Raw genomic sequence first — 26,880 nt, forward strand, 5'->3', positions numbered from 1 at the left:
TCTTACTACTCAGGCAAATGTCCAGTGCTTTTTGAATTCTCCTAATCTATTTGATTCAAGTATACCTTGTGGCGGTAAGTTCCATGGACTAATTCCTCATCGTGTAAATGAGTGTTTCCTTTTATCAAGTATGTCCTTTAAATGTGTTGCCTCTTAGTTTCATTGACTGTCCCCTTGTTCTTGTAGCATATAAAAGGGTAAATAGCAGTACTTGATTGGACTCTGTGCCACTCTCTGTTTCACATCTCTCTCCTGTGTGGCTCTATCCGAAGTAGTTCTGATCTTTTCAATCTCACTAATATTGAAGTATTTCCATGTCTCTAATTTTTGTTGATTTTTTCATATATGGCTATTTTTAAGTCAAGACAGTTACTTTTAAGACAAAACGTTTAAGGTCATTCATGGTTTATCTTACCGTATTAAAATCTGTTGTCTTCCATAAAGCCCTCAGCTCCATCTATGATGCCAGCCTTTTTTGCCCTTTTGTCAAATCTCACCACAAAAACCTTCACACTTTCTACCATGCCGTCCCTTATTTATTGGGAGGAGATTCCCAGAAAGCCCTCTTCATTCCAGTAACCTCCTTCAGATCTGTCAAAACTCACGTCTCCTCTGATGCCCTCGAAACACTTGACAATGGCTTGGCAGCTGGAGTGCTTTAACTGCTGCTTATTGCATTTATAATTGTGTCTGTCTCTCTCTCTCACTGGGTGGGGTGGGCCAGGGTTCTGAGGTGGGACTGAGCATTCTCTCTCTTTCTCAGGTGCATGGCTGGCTAGTTCTTGCTCATGTGCTCAGAGTCTAACTGATTGCCATACTGGTCAGGAAAAATGTTTTCCCCAGGTCTGATTGGCAGTGACCTTGGGGGTTTTTCACCTTTCTCTACCGTGTGGGAGTGGGTCATTTGCTGAGATTATCTGAATATATCTCAATCAGTTCCCTACCATTGCAGGAGCCTCAGGCATTGTTGCACCTTGGTCCCTCCTGTTCTCTCCCTGTGGCACATAATAATTTGGGCTCCTGTGGGCTGTAATACTTTGGTCTAGTGTCAGTTGTTGGGTTAAGCGTGTAGGTGCTGGGTGGTGATGGTGGCTTGTGATATACAGGAGGTCAGACTAGATGGTCTGGGGGTTACTTCTGCCCTTAAACTCTGTGATTACACAATAGTTTGTGTATTTGGTTATCCATTGTCTGAGGGAGGGGAGCTTTGCACTATACTGATCCTGGGGTTGGCTTGGTCCCCAGTGCAACTTGGAGCAGCCTCATATCATAATAGCACCTAAGGGACTGAGCCAGTCAGGGATCAGCTTGAGTGCGGAGCCCCCTGCTCTCTCCAGCCTGAGGGGTTGAGAATGGTGTAAAGTGGACGTAGCTACCCAGTTAGACCACAGAAGTGGCAGAAAAAGCTGCTTAAACTTCATCTCTTCCCATCTATGCCAGGTGGGCTGGGAGCAGGTGACAGAGAAGTGGTGCATGGGCTTTCCTCCACATATAGATTTGTCTACTCAGGGAAATCCTCAAGATGTCCTGCTAGTGCAGCAAGCATCTGGAAAGGGAGGAAGGGCTGACGATCAGGCCCAATGATAATTCACTTCTCCTGAGTTCTAGTCCTGGTTTTGGTGGTGTTCTGTGTTCCTAAATTACTTGCCCACGGTCACAGTTTTCCAATGTAGGTGTTTAAAGCTAAGCACCTAAACCCATACTTGGGCATCTAAATAAAATGATTTTCAAAGTTTCTCAGCACCTGCAGCACCCATTGAACTGACAAACTAATGTTAGTTACAACTAATTATTTTAAATCCTATCAGCTATAAACCACAAAGGATCCTGGTATTCACTTGGAGCTTAGCTCCTCTGGGCAGCTCCAGTTTATGGTTCCTGTGCCCTTTAGCCCTTTACTCTGGTGTTTTAATAAGAGAAAACAAACTATATAATGATCTCTTCTGTAATTTTGCCTTCTTCTAGCACTTGTGTGTATAGAAAGGGTATCCGATTAAAGTGGCTCTTTTGTAATAACTAAGATAATGTTAGAATAAAGGTTATAATTGCAGAATACTGTCTGTCATTTATTTTTGTGCTTTGCCTTCATTTTAATATTTTCTCATTGGATTTTCTCCAGGCAGCAGACAAAGAACTCTGTGTACAGAAGCAGACAGTCTCTGAACAGCCCTAGCCCAGGAGAAACCGAGATGGATCTTCTAGTTACCCGGGAGAGACCAAGGCGTGGGATCCGCAACAGTGGATATGATGTAAGTTTATCAGCTGCATTCAGTGAAGTTTGCTCAGTAAATCCTTAATTCAGTCTTTTAAAAAAAGCCTAGGATAAGCTAACGAGAGTGCATTTATGAGTTTAACCTTAAGGTACATTATATCTCCTCAATGCCCCAAATTACTGAAAGCAAATGCAGAACATTTAATGTACTTTCTACTTGCAGCTTGTTTTGCAGTGTAAGAATAGTGAACAAAACTTCCTCCTTGAAAATCAGTACTAAATTAAAGCATTGATTTCTAAATCTTATTTTATTTTAATAATTGCACTGAGTATACAACCATTTATAACCTACTGGCAATTTTATTTTTTCCCCATTGTTTCTTTGCCTGAAATTAGGATCCAGATCCTCAACCCTCCTCCACACCCTGGGTTGTGCAAAAGAGATGGAAAACTGGGTTACAGAGCCATTGAGGGATTCCACTTGGGTAGAGGAATCCCCTGCTGGTACAAAGCCAGTGTAGTCAGATCTTGACTACATTCTTGTTTCAGGGGCAAGAGGCTGCGTATTCAGAGCAAGTTGTGCTCCATCAATCCTGGACTGGTGAATGGCCCCAGAAGGCTATTTTAGCCCTCATTAGTTGCATTAAGTATAGCCTCTATGCTGTTCTCACATATGCTGAGTCCAAATAAACCCACCTGAATCAAGGAAGCAAAAGAGTAAAACAGTGTCATCATGCAATATTTGCAACCTCCTCTGGTATGCCTGAGCTGCAGGATTTCAGATGATCTGGTCCTAGAGATGAAGTAAAAGATGGAGAGAAAGTTTTGGCAAAATAAGGGAATGTTTCTGGGTACGGGGTATCCTTTAAACCTCTGGAGAGACTGACATTTTGCATTGGACTTAATAATTAACTCCAACTGTCTGGTTTTTAGATAAGTGAAAGAATTTGTCAGTGTAAAGGAATATGTTCAGGAAAATCTAAACCAGGGTGAACTGATTTAAATCAGTAATTTAAATCACCAATTTTACTAATAATTTAAATCAGCAAGCCATAAATCTTGATTTAAATAATCATTTAAATCTCATTTTGTATTTGTACTTTTAACTTATTTTCCTAAACAAAAGTTAATGCTCATTGGTTGGTAGCCATTAAAACATGCGGATTTGCAACCCAAAGTAACCTTTACACTCACTTTGGTACTTGTTTTTCTTCCTAGGAGGATACACTATATATGTATATATTTATTTAAGCATTTATACAGTTTAGCATATGTTTATTCAATTCTTAATTTTACTTTTTTTATTATGTTAGAAAATGTTGAGTGACACTTTGCCAAACTGGGAACATGTCTGTATTTTTTATGGATATTGTGTGACTCCAATTGCTGTTCATTTTGGTACTATTAGCTGAATGCCTATAGTTAAATCAAAGGAGGCTGTAAAAGGCTTGTTATGGAACCTAGTGGGAAAGGCAAAAAAATGACAGAGGTCAGCCTCAGGTACACAGCTTCAAAGGCATTTAGATAACAGTGGCTGGGCCAAAAATTGGTGAGAGAATTGACTTAGCTGGCTCCATACAGGCCTAAAATGTTTTTACTCTTCCCAAGTCTAAATTTGGGATTAAAAGGAGACCTAACCCCTCAATGACCTTATAAAAGAAAGAGGATGTTTGGCTCGGGGTGAGCTGAGAGGCTGGCCAGGATGTGGCAGTGAAAAGGCTGACAGACTGAATCGCAGAGACAGGGAGGAGGCTTCAAGCAATCTAGGGTGTTCAGATCAGATGCTGAATGAGCCAGACCTGTTTGAGCTGCAGATAGAAAGATTAAGTTTAGGTAATTGAATACACATATAGGCCTTTTTGTCTATTTTAAATCTATTTCTCCAAACACTGTGTATCTTTGGGGCAAAATAAGTCATTCTTTGTTCTGAGAAAGTGCTTCTGTGTATCACTGTAAACATGCTGTCAGAGGATCCCAATGAGGGTCCAGAGTTGGACCTATTGAATTAGTGATGCGTGATACCCAAGCAGCTGTAATCTAGGTCCTGGTGTGGGAATGGATGAAGTGTGGAATTCCAGCCCAGAAGATGTAAAGGTCCAAGTCCTGACACCTGTGTGGAGTGCACTCAGAGAGACCTGAGAAGGCAGAGTGGTGCAGCTACCCCAATAACTGTGACAGATGTATTTTTTACTTACTATACAATTGTTTTACTCATTATTTGTGTCACGCTGGATGGATATTGGAATTAATTAAGAAGGCACAAAAACAGCATTTTAAAATTGTTTTCAATTAGTTTAATAAACCTAATTTAAATGTCAAAGTAAGTATATCAAAACATGTTTTGCATTTCATACTAACAGATTTATTAAACAAAGAAAGCGTTATCTGTAGTTAGGGAACTGAACAAATTGTTTCTAGTCACCATGTCCTTTATGATTTTAGAACTAGTAGATTTTATCTTCTCATGCTTAGTTTTTGTTAGTTTGGAAGAGGAAAATAAACTTTTCTGCCTTTAACTCTAATCTGTTTCTTAATTTTGAATGAACTACTCATTAAATTGAGGCAGATAAATAAACTTAAATGAAAAAAATATACTTTCTGCAACTGAGACTAATACAGCTAAAAGCTGGTTTAGCACATCAATAAACTCAGGCTCCAGGTGCTTAGCCAGTGACTTCCATCAGTTTGGTGGCCTAACTTTCTTTAAAACTTTGGTAACAAACATATTGCTTTAATATTTTTTATTTAAATTAAATTTATTTTAACAGATGATACTCAGTTTAGGCCTCCACATAGGTTGTCATTATTTCAAATTTAATTCTAAATATTTTTATAGATAAAATGTATTTACTTTAAATTTCCAAAATCAAAACTATTTGATTTAAAAGTCAATTTTTATCCACCCTGATCTAAACATGTTATATTAATCAGATTTCTTAAATGTTTCTTGCATGTTGACATTTCCTGTTGGATTGTGTAAATCATCAATATGTTAAGTAATGAGGATGACAGATACAGCACAGTCTAATTAACTGGAATACTTTTTGACATTACACACACTTAAATAGGTTATTCTGTCAAAATCTGTAGTTAAACTATAAAGGTTTTGTGAAAAGAAAAAAGTATTTTCAGTATCTTTTACTTATGCAAGCTTCTCTCAAAAGAAACATTTAGGTAGCAAACATTTTCAGGTCCAGCCTCCCCAGGTAATCAAAAGATTGAATGACCCAAGAAAAGCAGATCTGTATTACGTGCTATTTCTTAATGGATTTGGGTAGGGTTGTAGGTAACATGGTTCTGGAATATCAATAGTTGAAAACTTTCTGTAGGCATACATGGATTCCTGTCATTAACTCACAAATACAAGAACAAGGATTTTATAGTGCTGAATTTAAGCTATTTTTTGGGGGGGGGGAGGAGGAGAGGAAGAGGAGGGGCAGTGCGAGTTTTTAAAAAAGCTGTAAATAGTGTAACTAATTCATTCATATTCCAAAAGGCCCTAATCTCAAACTCCATGTTTTATGTACATCAAGCATGCCTTTGCTGTTACTCTTCCCTTCATGTTATAGTTGGCTTTGGCTATGTAGTGGTAATTTACATAAAATTAGTTCTGCCTGAAGACCTCAAGTGGATCCTCTCTGATGTAACTGCCAATGTTTTCAGAGCAATAAATGTCTAATCCTTCTTTTTTGGAATCCACTTCTTGTGGCAATGAATTCCACAGATTAATTATTAGGTATGTGTATGCAGTATTGCCAACTGCAATCATTCAAAATAATGAATCAGCAGATTTAATAAAACAATAAAATAATTAAAAATATTGCAAGACATGATAAAATCATGAGTTGGCAATACATTGTCTTGCCTTGTTCTTGTATTGTGAGAAAAGGCAAATAGGATCATCCAATCTACCTTCTCTGTATCAGTAACATTTTTTATTCCTCTATTCCATCCCCTCTTATCTTTTTGCTCTCTTAACTAAACAATCCAAAATTTTTGACTTTGGCCTGTATGGAAGTCTTTCTTTTCTTATAACCATTTTCTGTGGATTTCTCTGGACTGCTATGTTTGCTATCTCTTTCTTCTTAAAACTAGGTGACTGGTTTTTCAGGTGAGGGCATATCATTGATTTATATAATGGCATTGTAATATCTTCAGTAGTTGTCCGTGATATTGTACCTATGTTATGGATTACTTGATGGTTACCTGTTCTGTTCATTCCATCTGGGGCACCTGGCATTGGCCACTGTCGGAATACTGGGATAGATGGGATACTGGGCTAGATGGACCTTTGGTCTGACCCAGTATGGCTGTTCTTATGTTGTTATTCCCAGGATATTAAAAAGACAAGGTGGATTAGGTAATATCTTTTATTAGACCAACTTCTGTTGGTGAAGTATACGTTTTTGAGCCTAAACAGAGCTCTTCTTCAGGTCCTTCATAATTTAACATTCACACTTATTCCTGAATATTTATAATTCTGATGTTTTTTTAATACAAGCCAAGCATATATGATGAATTAATACAACTGGATTTTAAAACTTGAATAAATGTTCATCCTTCACAACAGCCTCCTCCAATATCTGCCTGGTCATCCTAATATTAGTATTGAGTCAGGTTGTAGCATGAAGTTCTAGTAAGGAATCATTATTCTTATGGTATATTTTAGCACTATTTTCTTCATTTTCAAGAAAGGATCAAAGACTCTAGAAGTGTAATGGCTTAATTACAGGGCTGTAGTTGGGCACCTGATTTATTTCAGCATTAGGTATTAATAGAGCTCTTGTGGGTTTCTAGTCACTGACACTTTTACAGGCTTGAGGAAATAGGCCAGGATTATACCTATTAATCTTGAAAAAGGGAGCACTGTGACTGCCGAAGCTTTATTAGCTGTATGCATACCCAAAAGCCCTCCATATTTTATAGTTACTGTACTGGAATTTCCTCGTTTGTTCATCCTCTACATAAATAGAACAATCATGGAGGAAATATATTTGTACAAATGATTTCTGGTGCAGTGTCACATTAACTGTAGGCAGTTAATATAGAAATCAGACTTTTGATTTTTAGTGTTTGTGAGATTGATTCTATGTAGTGATTTGTTTAATTCCAAAGTGCATTGACTTTTTTTCTGAAAAATAAGCTATGGCAAAGCAAGGCTGAAATTTGGAACTTCTTAGAAACAACTGTAGGTCCAGTCTTTTCACCATTGCATTCTGTGCCTGTCTCCTGCACCCAACCCTGTTCCTGATTCCTCTCCATTCCTGGTTCCTGCATCACCCCTCCCTTCGCCCCTATTCTGTGCTTGATCCGTGCCTCTCCTCCAGTTCCTTCCCATACACCTCGCTTCCAATCATTAGTTACCAGTCCTGGCTCCAACCCCGGCCTCAGACTTCTGACCCTGAGTCTGGCTTGACCCTTGGCTCTGGCATTTGGTATATGACCTTGGCTCTGACCCTCAGCTTCAACTCCTGGTTCTGACTCTGGCTTGACCCCTGGCTCTGGTAATTGGCAGTTGACTCTGGTGCTGACCTTTGGCATTGTTCTCTAAACTGGACACCTGCTCCACCCACTGGACATGACTCCTGCTCTAATAGGTCCGACCAATTACATCCTGGTCCATAACACCATGGATGGATTAAAAAAAACCCACCTCTATAAATGTATACACATCCTTTTGCAAAGGCTACTCTATGGATTTAGAATAGAACTAGAGAAGATCATTTTTTTCCGTTCACCACTGACACCCATTACAAATAATCCAGATCTTATCCCAAATCACAAACCAGAGAGTTTTAAAGACTGGGAGAACCAGGGAATGCACACGATTGGCCAGCTATTCACACACACAGACATATTTTTAAATATTTCTGGCATGTCCTAAGTTTTTATGGTTGCAAAGTCAAGCACTCAACACTAATTCTTAGAAAACCACTTCTCAAGAATGAACAAGAGGAAGAGGACTTAGTACATGGAGCTGAGGGGCCCGTTGCAAGTGATCATGTAAGGTTTTTGTAACATTTGTGGGTCTAGTCTCTCTTTTGATACACATTGGACTCATTAATACTAAGAATTAAAGGGACATTGTCAACTTGAACTCTAATTTTTAAAAATTAGTTAAATAATTTCACCTGCCTCTGAGTCTCCCTGGCAGTTTTCTTGGCTTTACAATTATATTTACCTATTTTTAAAAAAGATTTTCTCCTTCATGTGTGGTGCGTGGAAGACCCACACAAACAAAGGAAACTGACTAACCATAAAGGGAGAAAATGATGTCCCATGAATGCACAAAGTAAATGAAATGAGAAAGATGAAAATAGCAGTATTTCTCTCTAATCTCTTAGGTGTTCCTTCTTACATTAGAAGGAAAAAAACATTCCAATAGGTGTGCGTTTTTTAAAGTTAATGATGTCCCTTTAAATGTGAAAGAGAGGAAGAATTAAAGCTCTCACAATAATTACACACACAGACACACACAGACATTTTAAAATAAAGCTTTTATGGTTTCAAAGTCAAGCACTCAAAAGTTAGGACATGCCAGAAATAGGGCCTCTTGTCATGTGCATTATGATAGTCTTTAGTTATATGGTCATACTATTTTTTCCACAAGACCCCCCTCTGCCTTATTTAGTGCACAGAATGGACATGCTCTGGGGATGAATCAGAATTGTGTAGTGAAAGAGACTGTCTCTTGGACCCCTGCCTCATTTGTTGCAGAAGCTGGAAGGCTGTAGAGAATGAGGCAGAGAATTGCAGGAAGGGAAAGGATGGTCTCATGGTTAAGGCAGTTGAAAGCTGTCCTAGAGAACTGAATTCGATCCCTGCTTTTGCCAGAGTTCCTGTATCCTGCTGGGCATATCACTTAAACCAAACTTTTTACAGGTGGTCACTAATTATGTGTTCCTCATTCTTTTGGTTGCCTGACTTGAGACCCTGGGTCTGATATGCAGAGATTCTGGGCACTCACAGCTGCTATCGACGTAAAAATTGTAATATATGGTCTTATGAATTATATCATTTTGTGCCTGGGCATGAGAAACTTCTGGTATATCTGTGATGGAGAAAATATGTAAAAAAGCAACACAGACCACTGTTCTTATAAGCGTGTGTGAATATAAAATGGTTTTATTTTATCCAACAGACAGAACCTGAAATGATAGAAGAAACAAATGTTGACCGTGTCAACGAATCTCGAAGTTATACCAGATCCCGTCAGGCTAAAGGCCATTCTGAGACATCAACTTTAAGTTCTCAGCCTTCCATTGATGAAGTTAGACAACAGATGCATATGCTATTGGAAGAGGCATTTAGTCTGGCATCTGCCGGCCATGGAGGGCAGAACAGACAAGATGCTCACAGTTCAGCACAACACTTACCATACTCTGAAGTGGTGACCAGTGCTCCTGGTACCATGACCCGACCCAGAGGGGGAGTACAGTGGGTGCCAACATATAGACCAGAAATGTATCAGTATAGCTTACCAAGACCAGTAAGTTCAAATATTACTTACTATACTGTACTGTCATGGGGATACTTGTGTTCTGGGCTATGTTTTTAAAACCGAGAGCCCCATGTACATGTGCATGAAACACATATGTACTTGTACTTCTGGTAACTATATGCACATTTGTAGGTATGTGTGCGCACACACTTAAAAGAAGACTCCTAATTTCCAGTTTTAATAATAGGCCCCTCATCTGGGCTGTTTACATAATAATGTGAAGCAGTACTTCCTTACATTTGTTTTAAACCTGCTGCCTAATAATTTCATTGGGTGACTCCTGGTTCTTGTGTTATGTGAAGAGGTAAAATAACACTTTCTCCCCACCATTTGTGATTTTATAGACCTTTATTGTACCCTCCGAGTCTCTTTTATAAACTGAACAGTCTAGTCTTTTTAATCTCTCCTTGTACGGAAGACATACCCCTAATCATTTTTGTTGCTCTTCTCTGTACCTTTTCCAATTCTAATAATTTTTTTTTGAGATAGGGGGTGACCAGAACTGCATGCAGTATTCAAGGTGTGGGTGTACCAGGAATATATTCATTGGCATTATGACATTTTTTGTCTTATCTCTCCCTTTCCTAATGATTTCTAATGTTCTGTTAGCTTTCTTTTGACTGCTGCTGCACACAGAGTGCATGTTTTCTGAGAACTCTCCATGATGACTCCACAATCTCTTTGTTTGGTAACAGCTAATTTAGACCCCATCATTTTGTATATATTGTTAGGATTATGTTTTCCAATGAGCATTACTTTGCATTTATCAACACTGAATTTCATCCCACACATTCAACACAAGTACAGTAAGTGGCTTCTTATTTTTTAAAACAGTGGTTCTCAACGTTATGGGGGCATCTGTAGCAGTTTATCAGACCAAGGCCTCATTTACCTGTTTTTTCTTATTCATTGTTCACACAGTAGCACACCAGTTAATGTCTAGGAAGGTCAGATTTGGAGAAGCTCATGTTCATAGATGGTTGGAGAATACACGGCTGAACAGGGAGCTGACAGTAGCTATACTTAGGATACACTGAGGGTTATCTTGGCAGGAGGGCCAAGTGTACCAGTTGCAAGGACTGCAAAGTGTGGTCTAGAAAGGATCTAGAAAGGATCTATCTAGAAAGGATAGTCTTGTGCTTAAGCCACTGGTTTGGGACTCAAGAGCTGGATTTAGTTCCGGTCTCTTCCACAGATTTCCTGTGTGACCTTGGGCAAGTCAATCTGTGCCTCATTTTTCTCATCTGTAACATGTAGCTATTTCCTGCCTCTAAAGTATTGAGAGGATAAATTGATGAATGGCTGGAGTGCTCAGACACTGCAATGATGGAGTTTGAAAAGCATGTAGATAGCAGTATCAGAACTGCTGTCCATGCTCATGGTTGGAAATCACTGTTTTAAACTCCCCGATACAGTAGAACCTCCGAGTTATGAACACCTTGGGAATGGAGGTTGTTCGTAACTCTGCAATGTTTGTAACTTCAAACAAAACATTATGGATGTTCTTTCAAAAGTTTACAATTGAATATTGACTTAGTACAGCTTTGAAACTTTACTATGCAGAAGAAAAATGCTGCTCTCTCATTTTTTAGTAGTTTAACACAGTACTGTACTATATCTGCTTTTTTGTTTATCTCTGCTGCTGCCTGATTGTGTACTTCCAGTTCCAAATGAGGTGTGTGGTTGTTCGGTCAGTTTGTAATCTGGTGTTTGTAACTCTGAGGTTCTACTGTATGGTATCTGAACATCACAAAGCAAACATTTTCTTTCACAAGTATCATAGGCAAAGCTAAACCTGGGATTAGTTTTATCTGGTGAAGTGAATAGAACAGCAGTCCCACTACTGGCAATGAAACTGAAAAATTAGGCTCTGTAAGAAGGTGAAATTACTGAAAACACCTGGGAATTTGCTTCACAAAGAGAAAAATCAAAAGATAAAGTTGTTGTTGTTGTGGCAGTTTTTTGGCCAGGAGTACATATTTTTCTGAAAGAAGGCATTTCGAGAGTTATAGCGGAAATGAAGATTCTTGACTCTGTCTATATTCGAGTAATCTATTATTGTTAGAGAGAAATTGTTACAACTCAGAATCATCATTGCTATGTTTACCTTCCATGGTAAGAAGAGTGTACAATAAGGGATGCTTTTTCTGAACTATCTTTCATGGATAACTTGAAGCCAGTGGTATTAAATGCTCACATTCAGGGGAATGCTATTTAAATCACAATAAAAGTACTCCTGGCACTTTGAAATTCCTCTACTGCAGTTCATACTGCATTTGATCATTTTTTATGGTTGGAATCTGATTAGCAGTTGTGCTGGTCATTAGGTGTCCAGTCAAATTACTTTTATAGTCAAGCAGATCTTTCTAAATTGAAATAAAAGAAGTTATATGGCTACATATTTTTGGAGAGAGATTAGTCATACTGTTCTCTGCATCTTAACGTTAATGCTTTATAAAGGGGATCTACAGGATTTTCACTAAGATTTAATGATGAAATTTCTCCAATGTATCTCTAAATAAGAAACATTAAAATGCCATTTTTGTTTTTCTTAGTAGACTGTAGTGTTTAGCTGCGTGACTCCAATAAGAACCATGGTAGGGGCTTTATAAGGTTTTTCAGGCAGTTCATGCAGCTGCAAGGGTCAGCTGGAGCCTACCTTTAAGTGTTTGGCTATGGGGCCAACATCTGTAGTTTGAGTTGGTGGTTTATTTTTATTTTTTAAGACCCCTTCAAGCATTCATTTAAGGATACTAACATTGTCATTGCTACTTTAGAAATCCTGAGACCTGACTGAACCACGCCGAGAACTGTAGTCTGAAAAATGGCAATTATTTTCCTGGAGACCAGAACTGAAAACCACAGAATAACAGAGCCTTGTTAGTTAGGACTCTGGGCAAGCTACCATCTCTCTTCTCTTTAGTGCTCTGCAAAGAGGGAAGATCATGATAAAGAGGGCCTGATTCTGATGTGAGAATTAAGACGAATCAGGGGTAAATGGTCCGGCTTTGACTAGCTGATATTCAGCCAGCATCTCAAAGATTCTAGACCCACGCTGCTTATTGAAGCAAATTTGACACAATATCAGTTTTGTAAACTTTTACAACTATTAAAATTAAAATCAAGGAAACATATCCCCATAACTAAGCTACCATTAATAATAATATTAAACTGAATATTAAACCAAAATCAAATCAAGGTCAAATCAACAAGTTAGTATCAATATTAGATTGGAATCAATTTAGTTAAATAGTTAGATTAATACAATAGTAAACGCTAAGAAGGAATATAAAGAGGTGGCTGTTCATATATATCGATATATAAGATTCTAGGATTGTCACTTTGAAGCCTAAGATTTCTAAGCCAGGGCAAAGTGATGAAAGCAGCTACAAGCATGGTTGAGACCTTCTCTTTGTTCAGAATATCACCAGGTTGAATCATCACTGGGTTTTGTGGTCTGTTACCATCCAATTTAAGTTTCAGCTATTTTGACTTTGTGAATTACACCCATGCTATAATAAGGCATCTATGTATGCCATGCCAAGAACCCTAGATCATGATGATATCAGAGGTAAGTCAGCCAATCATTGCCCTTACTCTGCAGCTTATCTGCATGCAACAGTTTCATTGGTTGTATGAGGGAGACTGCATTACTTGACCCAACTTCCAAACCCATATGCCTAACTGCCACTCTCACAAATCAACACAAATGTCCCAGCACAAACGCCCTTAAACATAAATCAACACAATCACCAGCACACGCAATAACCCCAAACTCATAAGCCCTCTCTGCAGCACATACCTCATTTGCCACCTTCACAAATCCACCCAGCTTTCCCAGCACAGCACACCTCACCCCACATGCAGAATAACTCCAAACATCACTCTGAACCCTAAAATGTCGGTGTCAGTGTGAAGTGAAAGAAACAGCTACAAGCATGATCGAGAGCACTTTGTTTGGAATATCACAGGTTCGATCATTACTGAGATTCGCAGTTTGTTAACTGGCCAATTTTTTCAGTTCTCAACCATTTTTTTGGCCTTTTTCTTTAAAGCACGTGGGCTTATGAACTGTAGCCATGCAATAACACAGGTTTTCAGCTACTAATTGGGTTGTAACCCTCAATGCAAAAATGACACCCAGCTCAATTAAATCGGTAACCTGGAGCTGATTAAATATTAATACTGAAATCAAATTATCTAATGTCTGAACCACGTCAGAGACAATTACAAGCCTTCCTCTTTAGTGCCAGCTGTACTCAGCCTCCTCACTCATTCTTGCATGGTCCCCAGAGTCCCACCACAGCTGGGGACTCTCTGAATGACTGGTTTCCCCTCTTTGGGGCTTTGTGAGAATCAAAGCAGTAACAGACTTCTCAAAGAAATTTCTGAACCAGATTTATTCCTAGACACAGCACAAGAGATATACATATCTATAGAAAAATATCAAAACCTGCATATAAATCCATGCCTCAGTTTCTTCACCCTGCCTGAGGGTCCTTTGGATTTTAATGTCCTTGTAGGGCAGTCAGGATTCCTCTTTTCCATCTGCCCGTGTCTGTGTTCTTATTGTGGTCTCCCCACATTTGGTCGAGAGAGGAGAGTCCTTGTATAAGGTTTCAGTACCCTCTGTCAGGTGACTCCTCTGAGTGGCTTCAAGTGCCTCATCAAGTGATTCATTGCTCGGTTAAGAACTGACCTGGGAGAACTGGTTCCTATGGCCTGCAGTCAGTTCATTGTTCTAGGGTGTTTCCATTTAACCTGAATGGTCTTCCAGTCAACAACACTTGATTGCCCTCTAACACAGTGGTTCTCAAACTAGGGCCGCTGCTTGTACAGGGAAAGCCCCTGGGGGGCCGGTCCGGTTTGTTTACCTACCGCGTCCGCAGGTTTGGCTGATCGCGGCTCCCACTGGCCGCGGTTCACTGCTCCAGGCCAATGGGGGCTGCAGGAAGCAGCATAGGCCAAGGGACATGCTGGCTGCCCTTCCTGCAGCCCCCATTGGCTTGGAGCGTCAAACCGCGGTCAGTGGAAGCCGCAATTGGCCGAACCTGCGGATGCAGCAGGTAAACAAACCGGCCTGGCCCGTCAGGGGCTTTCCCTGAACAAGCAGTGGCCCTAGTTTGAGAGCCACTGCTCTAACACATACAGGAATCCCAGTTCAATATGGACGTTAATGCAACAGTGAAGGCACCTTACTGTTTTTGATCAAAAATTTGCTAGTGAACACCGTTGGCTTTATAGTTCAATACAGATATAGACAAATCTGTCACAAATGCAAGAGTCTTTCATCTTTGCAACTCATTTTTGGAATTGGCATGATAAAGGAAAATAGATGCAATCAGTTAAGACACAAAAGTAAGATTAAGAAACAAAAACGTATAATCAGGACTTCCCTGAATAAATTCCTGCTTGAACTAGCGTATCTCTTAGACAAACATCCAATCTTAATCTAAGAATTTCCAGTGATGGAGAATCCACCACAACCCTTCCAATTGTTCCAGTGGTTAACTATTCTCATTGTTAAGAAGTTCCACCATTTTTCCAGTCTGAATTAGCTTAGATTAAATACCAAAGTGAGTGCCATGGACATTTCTACTCAGAGACCTGAACAGTAGATTAGAGGGAGAATGCAAGACATATTAGTTTTTAATGCTATTTTCTGCATCAGAAGTCAGTTTTTCACAAGGTATCTGTGATACCACATTTTTGCAGATATTTAAATCCGAAAATAACTGTGGGACCAAAAAGATTAAGTTTTTATTGATAATCACTGTAGGGTACTGCTGGCTTAAGACATTTGGACTTCAGCCTCTGGTTTTACCACAATTCATAGGTTTGAGGACATTAGACAGTCTCCTAATACCTTGTTGTGTTGTATCATTTTAGTTGTGGTTCAGTTGCATTAACTGTAATGCCACACATTGCTCTAAGATGTCTTCAATACCTAGACTTGTCTAGGAAAGTAAATCAGGGAGTGTCTGAGAAGAGGTTCAATCTACTACTAAGTGGAATTATATACAATCACTTGTATTTCCAAGCAGATTAGATGAAGTTCTGACTAATATTTGTAGCAACAGTATGGATAAAGGTGATATGTCATTCTTTGGACCATGAGCTGATGGCCGAACAGTAAGCATTGCACAGTCTCTAGATGTACTAGAGATGAAATCCAGCCTTTCTGGAGGCAGGATGCTAGATTTCATGACCCAACAGTCTGATCCTGGGTTTCTCTGAAGTACCTTGCTTTGTGGATTTATTTGGGACTTTCATTGCTTTAGAGTGTTGTGGTTTAAGAACCTTAGTTTTCTTGCCTAGGAGAAAATGAAAAAAAACCCAAAAAACCCGAAAGATAAGAAAAAAGAAGTTGAAATATCAAGTCATTGCTTGCAGGCAGTTTCATTTCAGTATAGGTTGCTTCGAGGATGCTTCCAGATATACTGACTTAAAAGCACTTAACTTTCAGAGGGGCAAAAAGTACTGTGAAGGATCTACTTCTCAGGTTGGGTTATGGTATCTGAGGCATTTTCTTATTTCTTTTTTTTAATTACTCAGCTGTAGCTCTGTGATATCATTTGTGTGTATGCTTTCTGCATTATTCTGAAATCACTCAGCCTGTTGTAAATTCTGAACTAAAATACCTACTACTATAGGCAACACCAAAAGTTAACTTCCTAGCAGCCAGCGATTATAGAACTGTACATACAATTTTAAGGGCTGTTGGAATGAACTTAAATATCTTCACTTTTTAGGTTCTCATGTTATATTTTAAAATACAGTTAATTGATGTTCTAGAAAATATTCATTTTTCTCTTTCACAGGCGTACAGGTTTTCTCAGCTTCCTGAAATGGTAATGGGCTCTCCTCCGCCCCCCGTTCCTCCCAGAACAGGTCCTGTGGCTGTGGCATCTCTCAGGAGGTAATTCATTGTTATTTTGTTATAGCCAAGAACTGTAAATCTCCATTGCTCTAATGAGAATGACTCCATAACTATAATTTCTAGTGGCATTTAATAGCCATCTTCCTTGTAATGAAGAGACATTAATGAAATTAAGAACTATCTGTTTTCATTTCCGGTGCTTAAATTTCAACATGGTGGAAGAAAATAAACAACAAAGGATCCCATATTCCACTATTAGCTAGTCAGTTGCCTAATAAATGTAGCAAATCTATGCTCTGATATCTCTTAAGCCATGGCTGACTCTACTTTAAAAAGACGTAATGGCATATATTGCATAAAGTAGTGGAAACTTCACACTCACTTCCTCTCCACTTTTTTTTTCCTAAGTCATCCAGACCTATAGAATAGAAAATGATACGGATATATAATAAAATGGCTTTTGGAACTCTGGACTCAGTCAGGGATTGCTGACTGACTGTCGGATATTTCTTTCTCATGTTTCTCTGGCTTAATAAATGCATGTCTGTTTTCTTTACTTTTAATATATACATTTTGTTTCACCATAGCAATAAGGCATTTCTGAGCAATTATTGCCCTTTTCAGATGGATGAAGTATAACACCACCTGGGGCAAACTATGATCCTAAAGGACTGTATGCCTGCTGGCTGTTACTATGAAATTCCGTTAGAATGCCAAACACTAATGGAGCTCTTCTGATTGGCTGCCAATGATATCATAACCTCAGGAAATGCATAGTTCTCATTGCTTGGCTTATTTTTGTCAGTTAAATTTCATGATGGGAGACAATTGACGCATGGCATTTCTTAGGGACAAGAGTGATCTACACATAGCTCAAATCACTCAGCCTTCTGCTTTATAACACCAAGTGGTAATTATCCAGCATTGTCTGTTGTATCTTATTATTGAAATACTGTATAACTGTATTTTTTGTGTCGCATGTCACTGGGATCCATTTTGGGGTGTTGAGTGAATGGGCTGTAGAATTGTAAAACATACTATAAAAGATAGTGGTGAAGGACAAAGGAAGTTGCTTTCTGTTGATGTTCATGCAACCAGGGATGCCACAGAAAAAGCAAATAGTTCCCTACTGTTTTCTGCTTGCAACTCCTGCCACCCTTGTTGAGGATATTGCCTATCAGTCAGAATTACCAAAGGTTCTTGCTGTTTTTTTTTAATGTGCAGGTCGACATCAGATATTGGCAGCAAGACAAGAATATCTGAATCCAGTGGGACAGAGCAGGCCCAACAGCATGATCCTGCATCCTTTGCCCCAGGTGCAAGAGCTCCAGTATCTGTGGGTCCATTGGATCAGTCAGCATTGAACTACTCAGGTGAAAATGAGTGTGGTACAAACAGAAATCACCTCCACAATCTGTGTTGTATACAGATGAGTGTATGGGATATTGCAAGCATAGATTGTTATTTATGGTTATGGAGAAGGATTTATTAAATGCTTTTTTTGGTGGCTTGAGGGTCAACATAGGGTACTCTGTCTTGCCCCACTTGTCACATGCATCATTACAGGTGTAATATGATGGAAGTTATGCTTTTTAAAAAAAAACATACCAGGTACTAGCCACTTCTATAGGCAGGATGCTGCAGTAAGTAAACCAAATGAACTATGTTCCAATATGGCAGATTGCTGGCTCCTGTACTGTAGTCAGCAGTCCATCCTGCAGCTACTTAGGTTAGAGCTAGGGAGACCCCATGTGGTGACATCAGAAGAACAGACTGTGTTTAATTGGACTGGAAATTAGAGAGTGAGAGGATTTTGTCAGTGACAGAAACTTTAGCAAAGAATCCCCGTTATATCCACTGCAATATCTGTATTACAAGAATAACTGCAGGTTCCATTTCTCTTAAAAACTGGATTTGGACACCTCTAAACTTTGTCTGGATGTTATCTTGTGACTCATCTTCCAAGTCAGGTTGTAACTGTGATCTGATATCTTCTGACTGCTCTTGGAATTCACTAAACAAGGCTCTGAATTATTGAAGCCCAAGTCAAATGACTGTATTTACCAGGAAACCAGTGGAATTTATGGAGTGGAGATTGTGTGGCTTGGTCAAGGGCCTGGGAGTTCATCAAGAGCAAGTATGGCTGCACTACTTGTTGAGTGCTGGTCTGTAGGAGGCAGTTGCGATGCAAAGCTTCTGAAACCTGTGGGAACTACAATCTGCCTGCCACTCTCCCAGCATTGCATGATTGAATGCTGTCTCTGAACAAACAATAGCAGCAACCCAGGGTTAAAATAAGGGGAGAGCAGGGGGAAATGCAGCTCCTAGCCCTCTCCTAAACACAGAGCTCCCCTGCCTCCTTGTCCAGTGTTGCTAAAAGTATAGCAAGAGCTCCCCTTCCTCCCTGGCTTTTGTGGTGAGAGCTCACTGTCCTGTTTCAAATCCCCAGCAGCAGCAAATATTAACTGCCCCTTCCCCCTATTCACTGGAATGAATTATCACTTTCTGAAGTCAGATGAATTAACTTCTGACAGCAGAGGCTAGAGCAGCTGGAGTCCTGTTCAAGGGAGGTAGTGTGGTCCAGTAGAGAGGGCACAGGACTAGGAGACCAGAATTCTGTTCCTAGATCCACTACTAACCTGCTGGGTGACCTTGAAAGAGTCACTTCCCCTCTCTGCCTCTGTTTCCCCTACTACACTTTATCTGGCTTTTTTATTTAGATTGCGAACTCCTTGGGGAAGTGACTGTTTCTTATGATGTGTTTGTACAGTGCCCACTGCAATCTCAGCTGGGACCTATAGGTTCTATTGTGATAACATTTCCCCACATCCTCACAGAACTCTCATGTCAGAGTCTGCACCAGCTATTCCTGATTAACTTCACATGCAGCAGGACAAGAAGAAAAAAGTGGCTTAAAATGTCTTTTTGTTTGTTTGTTTTTGTTTCCAAAGCTTTGCCATTGTGGAAATACCAAAACTGTTAGTGTCCTCTGCTACAGTGCAAGTCAGAGCCTGGATTAATTATTGTTTCACTGTGTGATGCACTAAGGCCTTGGCTACACTGGTGCTTCACAGCGCTGCAACTTTCTCGCTCAGGGGTGTGAAAAAACACCCCCTTGAGCGCAGCAAGTTACAGCGCTGTAAAGCGCCAGTGTAAACACTGCCCCAGCGCTGGGAGTGCGGCTCCCAGCGCTGTAAGCTAATCCCCTCGGGGAGGTGGAGTACCTGCAGCGCTGGGAGAGCTCTCTCCCAGTGCTGGTGCCACGACCACACACACACTTCAAAGCGCTGCCGCGGGAGTGCTCCCGCGGCAGCGCTTTGGAGTTTCGAGTGTAACCAAGCCCTAAGAGAGAAGATTCTTGAATGACTCAGTAATCAGTTAACCTTGCTGCATAATTTAGCCCTGTTCCAACATAAACTGGGGGGACCTTGCCACCTAATGTAGGTATAGAGTGCAGCAGAGTACAAGCATCCTTGTCTGTAGTGGTCAAAACAAACAAGAGTCAATGGGAGCTTGAGTTTTTTGCACTTTGACCCCAGAAAGGCGCTGCTTGCAAAACAAAACACTAAGTTTCTATTGTTCCACTTGGAAAAAAGAGGAAAAGAAAACAATGAATAAAAGGGTGAAATATGTTTGAGGAAATCAGGACCAAAAGAGAGACTTTCTTTCTTTCTCTTCTCCAGCACTCATTGCATTTATTTTACTCCCACGTTCTCACTAGTTTAATGCAATTCCTGTGGTCACCTCACTAGCTCTGCTCACTCCCTTCACATTGAGAGTTGCAGCTCTTTGCTGCCTCAGGCACCTTCAAGCAAAGTCTGAGAATTTCCCCGCCACATAATATTGTAACACCAGCAGGGGCGGCTCTAGGTATTTTGCTGCCCCAAGCACGGCAGGCAGGCTTGGACACAATGAATCTGGACACAATGACAGTCCTTGCACACACTGGAGCACATGGTTGACATTTTCAAGGTTGACTGAGATTTAATCACACAAATCTAATTGAGAGAGCTAAATCCCGTAGTTGGCTTCAGAAATCTGAACCCATGAGCCAAGAGCCTCCCAGAAGGGATAGGAAGAAGTGGTCCCATCCCCACTCCCTAACACACCAGGTTGCATGCAGTCAGTGGGTAATGCAAATACTTTGCTCCCTCTGTGTGTTTTGGTGCCTGACTGAGGCACAATAGTACAGAGACCAAGGGGCCATTTTGTTTTGACACTATTTAGCTGGCTAACATCTGCCTGGGAAAATGGCTTCCCATTGACAAAATATAACTATTAATGAAAAGCTACAAAATTTGGCTTTCTAAATTCTAAAGACTGAGACTTTGGGTTTTGAAATTGACAAGCTTATTAGACATTGCTCCTTTAATGTTTCTGAACAGTTTGTCTCGCAGCATCCTCAGAAGTATTAGTTATCTGCATCATATTCACCATGTACTACTGAGTATAAAAATTTGGATACCCTAAACTGCAATGTGTTGCCTGTAACTTCTGTGGAACATATGGATCTAAAAGGAAGCACTGAGGCTCAATAATTTTAAAACATTTTGAAGTATACAACATCCCACACTTTAGAGTGCCCTTTCTATATATTCTGCCTTCAGTAGGATATGTGTCCTGCAGTTTCAACTGAGTAACATTCTTCACTTCCTTTCCTGTACTCTGGAGATTTATTGCTGTGCCGTATTAAAAGGAAAATGACATGTTTTTTCTCAGAGATGCTGCATTTCAGTAGAGGATAAAATGATCTGTGTATATTTGGTTTAAGTTTGTATGAAATGGGCTCCTTGGATGAAATATTAAGGTGTTATAAGTACTTGGAACTGTTGAGTCTGCTTGAGTTGTCCTAGCCTTGTCTTTCAGTGTGAGAGTAGTCGACTCCAGAATGATTTAGGGACAAAGACATTCTACTGCTTTGATTAGATAAGTACCAGCTTTAAATATATCTATATATTGTCCCAGATCCTGATTCTGCCTGGAGCAGCACAAAGTTGCCGAAATTTAGATGAAAATCCTGCCCATTAATTTGAAACTTCAGATTATATTGCAGTAAGAATTACAATAAGGTATCACACAGGATTATCATTATACACTTAGTATGTATGTTTGTTTGCCTTGCCTTAATTAGATGGTAAGCTTTTGGGGCAAAATACATGTTTTAGTGCAGGATGGCCCCTGCCCCTTGTCTGTGCATGGTTGAGCAAGCAGTTTCTCCCCCAGCCATGCACCTCGTCTTACAATACCAGTCCCCATGTGCTCTGGGATGCACAGAGGCACTCACTCCTCCTCCTCTCTCCACCCTGGCAACTCCTGGAGCAGGAGTGGGGTAGAGGTGGGATAATGGTCCAACACTTCACTATTTGCTCCTGGAAATGGAACGGCAAACTGCAGGTAGCATTCTGTGCCAGTTGCACTGACTGGTATAAATTGCACACCACCTTGTTCAGGGAGCAGCACCAAGGTGACTGTACTTGCCTAAGACAGTATCCCCAATGCTATTCCTGCGGTGGTGAAGTTCCACACCACCCTCTGCTCACGGCTTGTGCCTAACTGCCACAATCTAGCCTTGTGACTATACAGAGCAGGGTAAAGGTACAGCTCCTTATAAATCTTTCCTAACAATAATGGTCCTGGTGAGGGAAGTTAGCTGTAAAACATATCTTTCCCCTCTTTATGAGCCCTGAATTGCATTCACAATCCTTCCGGCCTAGGGCTGCATGAAGCTCCACTCCAAGCTTAATTCCTCTCCTTAATTGGGTTGAAGAGTTGTGTCGAGTGCCCCCTAGGGCATTTCCCTAGAGGCTGTAGTGCACTGGCTGAGTCTTCCCATTTCTGAGCGTACCACTGCCGCAATACTCCAAGCATCTACCAGTCCTGGCAGCATCACATTCTTTACAAGTCTGTTTAAAAACAGAGGCTGAGGTGGGCCGTCAGAAGAGATTGTATGTCATCGTTGTGAACGACACTCCGGAAGACTGTTTTTTTATGTCAACAAAATAGGTGGGACTAGTTATTCTCTTAAAAAACAATACACTAGGTGAAGTGTATTTTCCTCTGGGAGATGTGCTAAGCACCATCTTGGCCTTGGCCAGTTTCTCTCCCACAGAAAGAACTCTACATCTGCTACCTTTGCTTGCTCCTCTCCAGCTTAGCAGGGCTCTTCTTAAACCCCTCGCGGGAAGCCTGCTTCTAGCTCCAGGTGTCTTATTTTTAGCTACTGGTAATTTCCTGTCTTGTGTCGAGGCTTGTGTGCCCTGTTACACTAGTCTTTTGTAATGACTTTTAGCTTTAATAGAAATCAGTTATTTGAGAATGGGTCTGATCCTAAGGTGTCTTCTTTGGGCCTACAAAGACAAAATATGTGTGTCAGCTGGGAGAAGGGGCAAAAGTAGTGAAAATCCAGCACAAAGAGACCTCTGCTTCCTCATGAATACTTAGTCCTGCCATGAGTGCAGGGGATTGGACCAGATGACCTTTTGAGGTCCCTTCCTGTTCTACAATTCTATGATTCTATGAATGTTGTAGACAGATATTGGAGGCAGGTCATGAGATAATGAATGTACTAAGGGCATGACCACCAACCCATGTAGGAAGGGAGAAGCTAGCCATATCCACTATGTATCCCTGAGCTCCCCTCCTTCTGACACAGCAATGATACATACTTTCTAAGATGACTTTACAAATACACCTCACTCCTGATCTGCAACGTACAGTCCTTAGCTTCTCTAATATGCTGTGCCTTTTTAGAAAAGGGCTCTGTGCAACTGATAGGAGCGATCGTATTCTAGTTTGATGTTATCAACATTCTCACACAGACTCATTGTCTCTCCTCAGGCTGCTTCAGGTACGCTTTGTAATGATCCTCTAGGTTTATAGCTAAGATTATCAACTATTAATCATCTCTACCCTATTGCTTAATAGGAAATACAGTACCAGCAGTGTTTGCCATACCAGCAACAAACCGACCTGGATTCACAGGCTATTTCATCCCAACACCACCCACAGCATACAGGAACCAAGCCTGGATGCCCTATGCGGGAGATAATGAATTACCAGGGCAATGGGCAGACTCGGTAAGTGTTCTTGTTTTTCTCTATAATAATGTTATATGATTTACATATAGAGGGCATAAGTGGCACAAAGTGAACGTAAAGAGGGTGGAAATTTGGACAGGAGAATTCTCCCTGTGTAAGGAGAATCTTCAGCAATGTAAAGCTAGTAGAGATGTCATAGAAATGGGAAAGAGGGAACAGGCTGGGGAAATGCCAGAGACAGGGTGGGAGGGAGAACCCAGCTCCACTGCACCTGATCCCTCACTGGGGGCTCTAACTTCTGCTTGAATAGGGCAGCTGAGGGATTGGGAAGCCACAACTGGCTCCCTATAGCCACCATTCTCCACTGTGTCTGATTGTCGCTCAGAGGCAGTGGAGAACGGTGACTGTTAACTTTACATATAACATGCAAATAGCTAACTGTCTTATATCAAACTGTATTGGGATCAAGTCAGCAAAAAGCCACCAGTCCATTTATGTGGAGCAACCTGCACTAAAGGGCTTTTGACACGAGGTGTGTATTGGAAAGGTTCAAGGGAACCTTGGCCATGCCTATGCCCTTTGTTCCAGTCACAGGCACAGGATGTGGCACAGGAGCTGCTATGGTGGATCCTTACTCACTTAGTATCCCCCCAGGCAAGGAGAATGGCACAAAACAGCCAGGGCATTGCCTGGGATTGAAGGCATTTATACTATCATGAGACAGATGTGGTATAAGAATCTCACATTTTTTAAAAAGCTTTGTGGAAGAATTGTATTTTGGGGAGAAATTTGAAGAGGAGCAAGAGGTCAGCTCATGAAAGGATGGGAATGTTTCACTAGCATGGGTGAGAGTGTGAAGATGAGACTGGGAGGAGGATACCAAAATGGAGCATGAGAGAAGTTTTAATTTCCCCTACTGGTAAAAAGTAGAATGTTTTTATAATAAAGACTGAAAAAAGACTAGGCTTTCTGTTGCTCAGTTAAGCCCAGTTGAGCCTGAGAGTAAGTAGCTGAAGGATACTTAAAATCAGAACAGATAGTGTTCAGTAAAAGTAAAATAAATTGTTTTATTATTAGCTGTTTGTACTGTAGCCTGTGGTCGTTACAGGGTTAACTCATGCTCTAGATATGTGAGCACAAATTTATTATAATATTTAGTGTGACAGTCCACAGTCTAAGTAGCTTTGTAGTACAGTACAAGAGACAGCTATATTCCAAAGAAATACAAAGTTCTTAAGGTGAACTTGAGTAGTTTTTCATATTTAAAACCATTTCTCACAATTAGATTTTGTTTTCCCTCTTTCCTGTAAAGTGACTTTTTAAAAATGGTAACTTCTTCCTCAACAAATCTGCTCCCTTTGTGGATTCAGTTTACTCCTGTTACTGCAGAACCAGCTCAGCTATAACAGAGAAGGAGATGGATTCAATTTCCTCTTGTATATCAATAGAATTGTTTAGTTAATTGCCATTGCAGGGCCAATAAGTTACCCCATGCAACTTTACTGGAAACAAAGTGGTATTGCTTAGGACTCCATTTGGCCTATCAGACCTTTATTAATGCTGCATGAGAAGGAAAGAACCCAGCTGGACTCTGATTCCAGGTTGAATTTGTAGCACAGGCCATTAGAAAAAGTATCTTCTCAAAAGTAGTCCTTGGGATATGATGCCCTTTGGTGTCATTTTTAGAGTCCCTCTTCAGAGGAGAATTTTAGTTGTTAATTTGTGGTAAACCTGGTTTGTAACCCTACTGGCTCTTTCAAATTCAGAAGGCCCCTTGGAACTATACCAATAAGTTTAGACTTCTACTTTGAAGCGCATAGGTGAAGTATTTAATTTTTACCTCTTTGCTCCATATGGCCCTACTTTCTGTCTATAGCCCAAGGAAGTGATGGCCAGATCTTATTTGCCAAGAAATGGGGACTGACAACTCTGAAGAAGGTGAATGGAGCTGGAGGGAAACTCCAGCCTGCCATTCCTTCCTTTGGAAGGGGATACACTCTGGTAAGGCCAGAGAGCCCAGTGGGGAGTGGAGGGGAAGGGTCATAGGACCGGTATTGGAGCAGCTGCTACATGCAGTAGTTCCCATCTTTGTATATGAGGAAGCAGAGAGGAAGAATTTTTTTGGGGGGAGGAGGGGCTCCCAAAAGAACATTGTGGCAGGAGGAGGTATGAATCCCTCTCCTAGAGGAGAAGGCAGCAGATTTCCTTCAGCTACATTTACCCGCCAGAGCTTTTAGCCCCTACCGCCTGGTAAACAGGGGACCGGCATCTCCTTATGAGCCCACAGCCAGGAAGTACGGTTACTTAGTAGGCAAGGGAAAGAAAAGAAAAAATGGGGGAAAATATCCTTTTTTTTTTTTAAACCACGATCCTGCCCCCAAATGCTTTATATCATGCCCAGGGACCTCCTGAATCTGAAAATTGTCACTATGGAATAGAATCACAATATTGCCAATTCAATATGTTAAAAAATCATGAATTGGTCCTCAAAATCATGAAATTAAAAAGAAAACATTTGGAGTTTTTTCTCAGTCTTCTGGTTTGTGAGCCTTTAGAATGCGTTTGGGACTTGTTTCCATGCTTTCTTTCTGAAACCATGAGGGTTAGAACCTTACTTTTTTAAAAATGAAAACTGAGATTCTCCACTAATCACATGCCTCCTGGAGCCGGGGCTTTAAAAAATACCAAATACTGGTGAAATTGTGAGAATTTACTTTAAGCTTCATTTACTTTAATGCACTACTTTCTCAAAGAAAAGCAAAGATTTGAAGCTTTATATTTGGTGGAGGAAGGGAAATGTATCTGGTGGGGTTATGATCGTCCAAGCAAATCTTCAGTTGCTGCTGAGTAAAAGCAGTAAAATAGTGACCTCTAGTGGTTTTTATATATTGTTCAATATGAATGTTTTCTATGTGATCAGTCCAATTCTGTACTTAAAAGGGGTGCAGCCTCTTGGCGGTATTTAAATACCACTTCCATCTAGTACTCAGCCAAATACTATTCCTGGTGGATTTTAAATTTTGTGCATCAAGTAGATGGAAATACCCTGAATCTTGTGGAGCATATGTAATATGAAGGACCGGATTTTCAAAGATAGTTAGGTGCCTAAAGATGCAAAGAGGCATCTGATGGGATTTTCAAAAGGCCCTAAGCAGTTAGGCACCTAACTCCTATTGATTTCAATAGGAGTTTGTCCCCCCTCTCCACCTGTTTAGGTGCTTTTCAAAATCCCACGGGCGCCTATTTGCAA

General features: G+C 40.4%; 1 protein-coding gene across 1 annotated transcript in view; it reads left to right on the plus strand.

Annotated features, from left to right (window-relative positions):
- The window catches only part of KIAA1549L (KIAA1549 like), a 224,026-nt gene that overhangs the window by 192,171 nt on the left and 4,975 nt on the right, over positions 1 to 26,880 (plus strand). The window contains exons 15-19 of the mRNA XM_045012725.1: positions 2,120 to 2,249; positions 9,354 to 9,701; positions 16,535 to 16,632; positions 17,818 to 17,966; positions 23,518 to 23,669. Coding sequence (XP_044868660.1) covers positions 2,120 to 2,249; positions 9,354 to 9,701; positions 16,535 to 16,632; positions 17,818 to 17,966; positions 23,518 to 23,669 — 877 coding nt within the window. The remainder of the gene's footprint in view (positions 1 to 2,119; positions 2,250 to 9,353; positions 9,702 to 16,534; positions 16,633 to 17,817; positions 17,967 to 23,517; positions 23,670 to 26,880) is intronic.

The sequence above is a fragment of the Mauremys mutica genome, chromosome 4 (assembly GCF_020497125.1).
Source record: "Mauremys mutica isolate MM-2020 ecotype Southern chromosome 4, ASM2049712v1, whole genome shotgun sequence".
In the NCBI taxonomy this organism is placed as follows: Eukaryota; Metazoa; Chordata; order Testudines; family Geoemydidae; genus Mauremys; species Mauremys mutica.